This window comes from Oncorhynchus mykiss, chromosome 6, assembly GCF_013265735.2.
Source record: "Oncorhynchus mykiss isolate Arlee chromosome 6, USDA_OmykA_1.1, whole genome shotgun sequence".
Lineage (NCBI taxonomy): Eukaryota > Metazoa > Chordata > Actinopteri > Salmoniformes > Salmonidae > Oncorhynchus > Oncorhynchus mykiss.
In genome coordinates, this window is record NC_048570.1 from 4,384,862 (window position 1) to 4,394,861 (window position 10,000).

The window sequence follows — 10,000 nt, forward strand, 5'->3', positions numbered from 1 at the left end:
TTGTTACAAATGGGCAGATTTCCACTAAATTCACCAACTTATTTTTTTTTTTCCCGCCTCTTCTCATCTGCATTCAATTGATTAACAACCTGTGAAAAAAGGTTTGGATAGCTTGTGGATGCATTGCTTGTTCTGTGGGTCCTGTGGTTTTTGAGGCTGTAAACTCCTCCTGAGGCACACAGACATTCCAGTGTCTCACGTTAGAGAACAGAAGGGAGTTGAGCTGCTGCCTTATAATTTACGATGGGCGTGAGGTCATAGCCCCCCCCCCCCCCCCCCCCCCCCTCTATACCTCTCCCACATCTCTGTATAACTGTGATCCTCTGTAACCTGATCCTCACAGGCCAGTCACGACAAGGAATACGGCGCTATTTCAAAGCATGTAATATTTGCCTATGTACATCTAAGTGGGACAATAAACACACAATAGAGTACATGTCATATTTGCACCAGTACAATGAAATTACTAGTTGTTACACAGGATGTATCTAGCTAGTTCAAATGAAGTGTGTCTTGAGAGGTGAAGTTACTTCAGTAATTATAGTGTGCCTACAAAGTACGTCACAGATCCTGACGGATCTAATCGCTTCTGAAGACGCCATCGACATCGTTTTTTTTCCAGAGTCGTCCAATTTGGTTGAAAACCGTGGACATGGCAACCCTGCAAGACCTCCTAAACATTGTTCTTCTCTTTTCTTCTTTTTTTACTTTGGAAATAAATATTTTAGTTTTGAGAAAAGAAAAGTGTATTGAGATCAAATGGTTCATGGACGAGAACATCTTCTGAATGTTCCATCTCGCTCCAAACTCTCCCCCCCCTGCCAACCACTGAGCTTCCTGTCCCTACCATCTTCTGAATGTTCCATCTCGCTCCAAACTCTCCCCCCCCCCCTGCCAACCACTGAGCTTCCTGTCCCTACCATCTTCTGAATGTTCCATCTCGCTCCAAACTCTCCCCCCCCCTGCCAACCACTGAGCTTCCTGTCCCTACCATCTTCTGAATGTTCCATCTCGCTCCAAACTCTCCCCCCCTGCCAACCACTGAGCTTCCTGTCCCTACCATCTTCTGAATGTTCCATCTCGCTCCAAACTCTCCCCCCCTGCCAACCACTGAGCTTCCTGTCCCCACCATCTTCTGAATGGTCCATCTCGCTCCAAACTCTCCCCCCCTGCCAACCACTGAGCTTCCTGTCCCTACCATCTTCTGAATGTTCCATCTCGCTCCAAACTCTCCCCCCCTGCCAACCACTGAGCTTCCTGTCCCCACCATCTTCTGAATGTTCCATCTCGCTCCAAACTCTCCCCCCCTGCCAACCACTGAGCTTCCTGTCCCCACCATCTTCTGAATGGTCCATCTCGCTCCAAACTCTCCCCCCTGCCAACCACTGAGCTTCCTGTCCCCACCATATTTGGCAGGGGACAGGAAACTCCAACCAGATGCTTGACATGCATTCTTCCGGTGAAACATCTGTGCCATTTGTTCTACAGTGCATTCGGGGGAAAGTATTCAAACCCTTTCACTTCTTCCATTACAGACTTATTCTGAAATGGATTAAATTAATCATTTTCCTCATCAGTCTACACACAATACAAAATAATGTCAAAGTCGAAAAACAGTTATTTTAGACATTTTTGTTAAATGTATTCAAAATTAAACTGCCACTGATGGGAAAATGTGCATATGTTTAAAAACATTTTTTTAAATGCAGATCTTAGAATATTTGCATGAAAATCTGTTGCCAAGTGTATAGAAACTATAGCCACCCTAAAGACTCTGGCAAGTGTGCTAGTCCAGTGTCACTTTGATTTTACCTGCACAACATGCTTCACCAGCAGTCCCAAACATCTAAAGAATAAGCTACCAGCCAAAACAAGCTAGTAAGAATTGTACTTAAACTCCCCCACTCACACTCATCTGGAGGTCAAGCATTTTAAGCAGCTAGTCTGGCAATCTGTGGAATAAATAAAATCATCTTGGTCTTGTCCACAGAATCAGCACGGACTCAGCCCCCAGATACCTATCTAACTTTTACATTTCTTACCAGAGCCAGAGACTCAAATATTGACCGTTTAAAAAAATATGAGTCTATCTGGTAAGAACAGATGTGTGTGTATATACTGTATACCGGCACTGTTGAGTGGAACAAACTACCACAGAAACGCCAAGCCACACCAACCATAACCACTTTTAAAAAGAATGTCAAAAGGCTGGTGAGCAGTAGAAATTGATTTTTGTCCATCTCTGTAATGTATCTCTGTAATGTGTCTCTGCAATGTGTCTGTGTCTGCGTAATGTGTCTGTGTAATGTGTCTCTGTAATGTGTCTCTGTAATGTATCTTTGTAATGTGTCTCTGTAATGTATCTCTGTAATGTGTCTGTGTCTCTGTAATGTATCTCTGTAATGTGTCTGTGTCTCTGTAATGTATCTCTGTAATGTATCTCTGTAATGTGTCTCTGTAATGTGTCTGTGTCTCTGTAATGTGTCTCTGTAATGTGTCTCTGTAATGTGTCTCTGTAATGTGTCTCTGTAATGTATCTCTGTAATGTGTCTCTGTAATGTGTCTCTGTAATGTGTCTCTGTAATGTGTCTCTGTAATGTGTCTGTGTCTCTGTAATGTGTCTCTGTAATGTGTCTCTAATGTGTCTGTGTCTCTGTAATGTGTCTCTGTAATGTATCTCTGTAATGTGTCTCTGTAATGTGTCTGTGTCTCTGTAATGTGTCTCTGTAATGTGTCTCTGTAATGTATATCTGTAATGTGTCTCTGTAATGTATCTCTGTAATGTGTCTCTGTAATGTATCTCTGTAATGTGTCTCTGTAATGTCTGTGTCTCTGTAATGTGTCTGTCTCTGTAATGTGTCTGTGTCTCTGTAATGTGTCTCTGTAATGTGTCTCTGTAATGTATCTCTGTAATGTGTCTCTGTAATGTGTCTCTGTAATGTGTATCTAATGTGTATCTGTAATGTGTCTGTGTCTCTGTAATGTGTCTCTGTAATGTGTCTCTAATGTGTCTCTGTAATGTATCTGTGTCTCTGTAATGTGTCTGTGTCTCTGTAATGTGTCTCTGTAATGTGTCTCTGTAATGTGTCTGTGTCTCTGTAATGTGTCACTGTAATGTGTCTCTGTAATGTGTCTGTGTCTCTGTAATGTGTCTGTGTCTCTGTAATATGTCTCTGTAATGTGTCTGTGTCTCTGTAATGTGTCTTTGTCTCTGTAATGTGTCTCTGTAATGTGTCTCTGTAATGTGTCTCTGTAGTGTATCTCTGTAATGTATCTCTGTAATGTGTCTCTGTAATGTGTCTCTGTAATGTGTCTGTGTCTCTGTAATGTGTCTCTGTAATGTGTCTCTGTAATGTGTATCTAATGTGTCTCTGTAATGTGTCTGTGTCTCTGTAATGTGTCTCTGTAATGTGTCTCTAATGTGTCTCTGTAATGTATCTGTGTCTCTGTAATGTGTCTGTGTCTCTGTAATGTGTCTCTGTAATGTGTCTCTGTAATGTGTCTGTGTCTCTGTAATGTGTCACTGTAATGTGTCTCTGTAATGTGTCTGTGTCTCTGTAATGTGTCTGTGTCTCTGTAATATGTCTCTGTAATGTGTCTGTGTCTCTGTAATGTGTCTTTGTCTCTGTAATGTGTCTCTGTAATGTGTCTCTGTAATGTGTCTCTGTAATGTATCTCTGTAATGTGTCTCTGTAATGTGTCTCTGTAATGTGTCTCTGTAATGTGTCTCTGTAATGTGTCTGTGTCTCTGTAATGTGTCTCTGTAATGTGTCTCTGTAATGTGTCTGTGTCTCTGTAATGTGTCTCTGTAATGTGTCTCTGTAATGTGTCTCTATGTATTTTATATGTATTCAAGTCAACAATGGAAATATGTCCACAACTTTATCATGTGATCCCAGTCCCTTGAAACATTTTTTTGTGTTTATTTTTTTACTGACAAATAAAATGAATCAGTCAATCGAAACTACAGTGGTCATTTGATTTGATTAGGATTTATTTTAGTCCCCATTAGAACTAATCTTCCAAGAGTCCTTAACATTAAAATACAATTTATAATACAAACAAATGTTCCACATATAACACACTATTACAAACATACATAATACACTAGCATAATGACCCAATAAATACTCAATCTAAAAAATAGTGATTCTTCATCTACTATAGTCCCACAACATTTCTATATACTATATTTAAATTGTTTTAAAATAATGTTTACATTTATATATTGAAAGGTTTCTAGTTTGCTCAGTTAATTTATTCCATTTCTTTATTGCTCTAAATCTAAATGTTATTTTGCCCATTTCTCTTTTCTGTCTGGATAACGCATAGATGGAGGACAATCTCTTCCTAGTATTTACGGAATGTCTCTCTTACCCAATCTATTCCTAGTATTTACTGAATGTCTGTCTCTTACCAATCTATTCCTAGTATTTACTGAATGTCTGTCTCTTAACTAATCTATTCCTAGTATTTACTGAATGTCTGTCTCTTACCAACTGAATACTGTTGTGAATAGAACTCGGACGTTTTAAATTATGTATATTATGAAGTAAAATAAACATGTTTTTTTCCCTCAATTATCTTGTTGATTGGTGACCAACCAAGAACACTGCGCATGACTGTAACAGTAGAACCATATCTCCACCTTAAAACAATCCATGACTGCAACAAGAACCATATCTCCACCTTAAAACAATCCATGACTGTAACAGTAGAACCATATCTCCACCTTAAAACAATCCATGACTGCAACAAGAACCATATCTCCACCTTAAAACAATCCATGACTGCAACAGTAGAACCATATCTCCACCGTAAAACAATCCATGACTGCAACAGTAGAACCATATCTCCACCTAAAAAACAATCCATGACTGCAACAAGAACCACATCTCCACCTTAAAACAATCCATGACCGCAACAGTAGAACCATATCTCCACCTTAAAACAATCCATGACTGCAACAAGAATAACCATATCTCCACCTTAAAACAACCCATGACTGCAACAGTAGAACCATATCTCCACCTTAAAACAATCCATGACCGCAACAGTATAACCATATCTCCACCTTAAAACAATCCATGACTGCAACAGGAGAACCATATCTCCACCTTAAAACAATCCATGACTGCAACAGTAGAACCATATCTCCACCTTAAAACAATCCATGACTGCAACAGTAGAACCATATCTCCACCTTAAAACAATCAATGACTGCAACAGTAGAACCATATCTCCACCTTAAAACAATCCATGACTGCAACAGTAGAACCATATCTCCACCTTAAAACAACCCATGACTGCAACAGTAGAACCACATCTCCACCTTTAAACAATCCATGACTGCAACAGGAGAACCATATCTCCACCTTAAAACAATCCATGACTGCAACAGTAGAACCATATCTCCACCTTAAAACAATCCATGACTGCAACAGTAGAACCATATCTCCACCTTAAAACAATCCATGACTGCAACAGTAGAACCATATCTCCACCTTAAAACAATCCATGACTGCAACAGTAGAACCATATCTCCACCTTAAAACAATCCATAACTGCAACAGTAGAACCATATCTCCACCTTAAAACAACCCTTGCTGCTTTGTTCTCTGCATTCTGCCATTTGATGAATGGAAAGAGACAGCTGTTACAAAAACACCAAAATGTTGAACGACATTCTGAGATTGTTAAGCCTCTGATCCTGGGTAAACCTACAAGGTAGATTGTCAAGCCTCTGATCCTGGGTAAAACCTACAAGGTAGATTGTCAAGCCTCTGATCCTGGGTAAAACCTACAAGGTAGATTGTCAAGCCTCTGATCCTGGGTAAAACCTACAAGGTAGATTGTTAAGCCTCTGATCCTGGGTAAACCTACAAGGTAGATTGTCAAGCCTCTGATCCTGGGTAAACCTACAAGGTAGATTGTCAAGCCTCTGATCCTGGGTAAAACCTACAAGGTAGATTGTCAAGCCTCTGATCCTGGGTAAACCTACAAGGTAGATTGTCAAGCCTCTGATCCTGGGTAAAACCTACAAGGTAGATTGTCAAGCCTCTGATCCTAGGTAAAACCTACAAGGTAGATTGTCAAGCCTCTGATCCTGTGTAAAACCTACAAGGTAGATTGTCAAGCCTCTGATCCTGGGTAAAACCTACAAGGTAGATTGTCAAGCCTCTGATCCTGGGTAAACCTACAAGGTAGATTGTCAAGCCTCTGATCCTGGGTAAACCTACAAGGTAGATTGTCAAGCCTCTGATCCTGGGTAAACCTACAAGGTAGATTGTCAAGCCTCTGATCCTGGGTAAACCTACAAGGTAGATTGTCAAGCCTCTGATCCTGGGTAAACCTACAAGGTAGGGAGGGATGTATTTTCTGTTTGTCAAGATTTACACCGTTTTCGTTTTCAACACCACAATCGACTTGGATATTGAAGTGCACAAAGCCGGCAGGCTTTCTTTATTGGTTGTGTGGTGCGTTGGCACAGAAACCGGTTGGTGGAAAATCAGTGGCATATATTTTATATTATAAATATGGCATCAGAATGTTGAAATTCAGACCCCCCCCCCCCCCCCCCCCCCCGTCGTCGTAAATTCTATGAGGTGGGTTGGGGGGGGAGCAAATCTTTTTAGGGGAGGGTCATGTGAAGAAAGAAAAAAAATTATTGTGCATATTTTTCGAGGGACAACAGGCGCATGTTAGCACCAGGTATAAACGGGGCTGTAGAGTTCTTATATAGGGAATATGGTGCCATTTTGTACCATCCTGACCTGGCTGACTGATAGTGTCCCTGCTGTTTTAGGAATATTTTCAAATCGGTTGTAGTTCTGATACCTGGTGGTTAAATGAGGTAACGTGTAGACCTGCCCGTGTCATAGTGACGTTGACTCCTTTATGAAAATCAATCTTCAGACAATAGTGATCGGATTTGAAAGACATTTGTTACACACAACAACAACAACAAAAAACACATTAAATACATGTACACATAAAAAAACAAAATTATACAAAATTATTTTTAATATTTCAATAAATAGCCTCAATTTTATATGATATGGGAAGACATTGTCAATATATGGTTATGGAATTGTTGGGACAGCAAAACAAGACGAGGTTGGTGGTGGTGATGATGATGATGGTAATTATGAAGCTGATGAAGATGATGATGAGGATGGTGGTAGTGGAGATGATGAAGACGGGGCTCAAACTGAGTTCTCCGAGCCACCGTAGGTCTTGTAGAGAAGGGGCTGTTTTTCACATCTAGAATGAGAGAGAGAGAGAGAGAAAAGGAGGTAGAGACAGAAAATTTAAAGTTGATGTGATGTATAGAGTCATATTGACTGTAGTGGGTTGATGTGATGTATGGAGTCATATTGACCGTAGGGGGTTGATGTGATGTATAGAGTCATATTGACCGTAGGGGGTTGATGTGATGTATAGAGTCATATTGACCGTAGGGGGTTGATGTGATGTATAGAGTCATATTGACTGTAGGGGGTTGATGTGATGTATAGAGTCATATTGACTGTAGTGGGTTGATGTGATGTATGGAGTCATATTGACCGTAGGGGGTTGATGTGATGTATAGAGTCATATTGACTGTAGTGGGTTGATGTGATGTATGGAGTCATATTGACCCTAGGGGGTTGATGTGATGTATAGAGTCATATTGACCGTAGGGGGTTGATGTGATGTATAGAGTCATATTGACTGTAGTGGGTTGATGTGATGTATGGAGTCATATTGACCGTAGGGGGTTGATGTGATGTATAGAGTCATATTGACCGTAGGGGGTTGATGTGATGTATAGAGTCATATTGACCGTAGGGGGTTGATGTGATGTATAGAGTCATATTGACCGTAGGGGGTTGATATGATGTATAGAGTCATATTGACCGTAGGGGGTTGATGTGATGTATAGAGTCATATTGACCGTAGGGGGTTGATGTGATGTATAGAGTCATATTGACCGTAGGGGGTTGATGTGATGTATAGAGTCATATTGACTGTAGTGGGTTGATGTGATGTATGGAGTCATATTGACCGTAGGGGGTTGATGTGATGTATAGAGTCATATTGACCGTATGGGGTTGATGTGATGTATAGAGTCATATTGACCGTAGGGGGTTGATGTGATGTATAGAGTCATATTGACCGTAGGGGGTTGATATGATGTATAGAGTCATATTGACCGTAGGGGGTTGATGTGATGTATAGAGTCATATTGACCGTAGGGGGTTGATGTGATGTATAGAGTCATATTGACCGTAGGGGGTTGATGTGATGTATAGAGTCATATTGACCGTAGGGGGTTGATGTGATGTATGGAGTCATATTGACCGTAGGGGGTTGACGTGATGTATGGAGTCATATTGACCGTAGGGGGTTGATGTGATGTATAGAGTCATATTGACCGTAGGGGGTTGATGTGATGTATAGAGTCATATTGACCGTAGGGGGTTGATGTGATGTATAGAGTCATATTGACCGTAGGGGGTTGATGTGATGTATAGAGTCATATTGACCGTAGGGGGTTGATGTGATGTATAGAGTCATATTGACCGTAGGGGGTTGATGTGATGTATAGAGTCATATTGACCGTAGGGGGTTGACGTGATGTGTAGAGTCATATTGACCGTAGGGGGTTGACGTGATGTATAGAGTCATATTGACCATAGGGGGTTGATGTGATGTATGGAGTCATATTGACCGTAGGGGGTTGACGTGATGTATGGAGTCATATTGACCGTAGGGGGTTGATGTGATGTATAGAGTCATATTGACCGTAGGGGGTTGATGTGATGTAGAGAGTCATATTGACCGTAGGGGGTTGATGTGATGTATAGAGTCATATTGACCGTAGGGGGTTGATGTGATGTATAGAGTCATATTGACCGTAGGGGGTTGATGTGATGTATAGAGTCATATTGACCGTAGGGGGTTGATGTGATGTATAGAGTCATATTGACCGTAGGGGGTTGACGTGATGTATAGAGTCATATTGACCGTAGGGGGTTGATGTGATGTATAGAGTCATATTGACCGTAGGGGGTTGACGAGATGTATAGAGTCATATTGACCATAGGGGGTTGATCGACCGTAGGGGGTTGACGTGATGTATAGAGTCATATTGACCGTAGGGGGTTGACGTGATGTATAGAGTCATATTGACAGTAGGGGGTTGATGTGATGTATAGAGTCATATTGACCGTAGTGGGTTGATGTGATGTATAGAGTCATATTGACGGTAGTGGGTTGATGTGATGTATAGAGTCATATTGACCGTAGGGGGTTGATGTGATGTATAGAGTCATATTGACCGTAGGGGGTTGATGTGATGTATAGAGTCATATTGACCGTAGGGGGTTGATGTGATGTATAGAGTCATATTGACCGTAGGGGGTTGATGTGATGTATAGAGTCATATTGACCGTAGGGGGTTGATGTGATGTATAGAGTCATATTGACCGTAGGGGGTTGATGTGATGTATAGAGTCATATTGACCGTAGGGGGTTGATGTGATGTATAGAGTCATATTGACCGTAGGGGGTTGATGTGATGTATAGAGTCATATTGACCGTAGGGGGTTGATGTGATGTATAGAGTCATATTGACTGTAGGGGGTTGATGTGATGTATAGATTCATATTGACTGTAGGGGGTTGATGTGATGTATAGAGTCATATCGACCATAGGGGGTTGATCGACCGTAGGGGGTTGATGTGATGTATAGAGTCATATTGACCGTAGGGGGTTGATGTGATGTATAGAGTCATATTGACCGTAGGGGGTTGATGTGATGTATAGAGTCATATTGACCGTAGGGGGTTGATGTGATGTATAGAGTCATATTGACCGTAGGGGGTTGACGTGATGTGTAGAGTCATATTGACCGTAGGGGGTTGACGTGATGTATAGAGTCATATTGACCGTAGGGGGTTGATGTGATGTATAGAGTCATATTGACCGTAGGGGGTTGACGTGATGTATAGAGTCA

General features: G+C 41.2%; 1 protein-coding gene and 1 long non-coding RNA gene across 2 annotated transcripts in view; both read right to left on the reverse strand.

The window, feature by feature from the left end:
* Nucleotides 1–5,226: 5,226 nt before the first annotated feature.
* LOC118964807 lies at nt 5,227–6,564 on the reverse strand. The gene is made up of 3 exons (XR_005051985.1): nt 6,353–6,564; nt 5,591–5,720; nt 5,227–5,418 (listed from the first exon to the last, which is right to left on the reverse strand). It is a non-coding gene; the product is annotated as an uncharacterized LOC118964807 (long non-coding RNA).
* A 21-nt stretch (nt 6,565–6,585) lies between these two features.
* Nucleotides 6,586–10,000, reverse strand: part of LOC110525168 (epigen) — a 14,805-nt gene continuing 11,390 nt past the window's right edge. Inside the window, exon 5 of the mRNA XM_021605115.2 lies at nt 6,586–7,263. Coding sequence (XP_021460790.2) covers nt 7,206–7,263 — 58 coding nt within the window. The 3' untranslated portion in view covers nt 6,586–7,205. The remainder of the gene's footprint in view (nt 7,264–10,000) is intronic.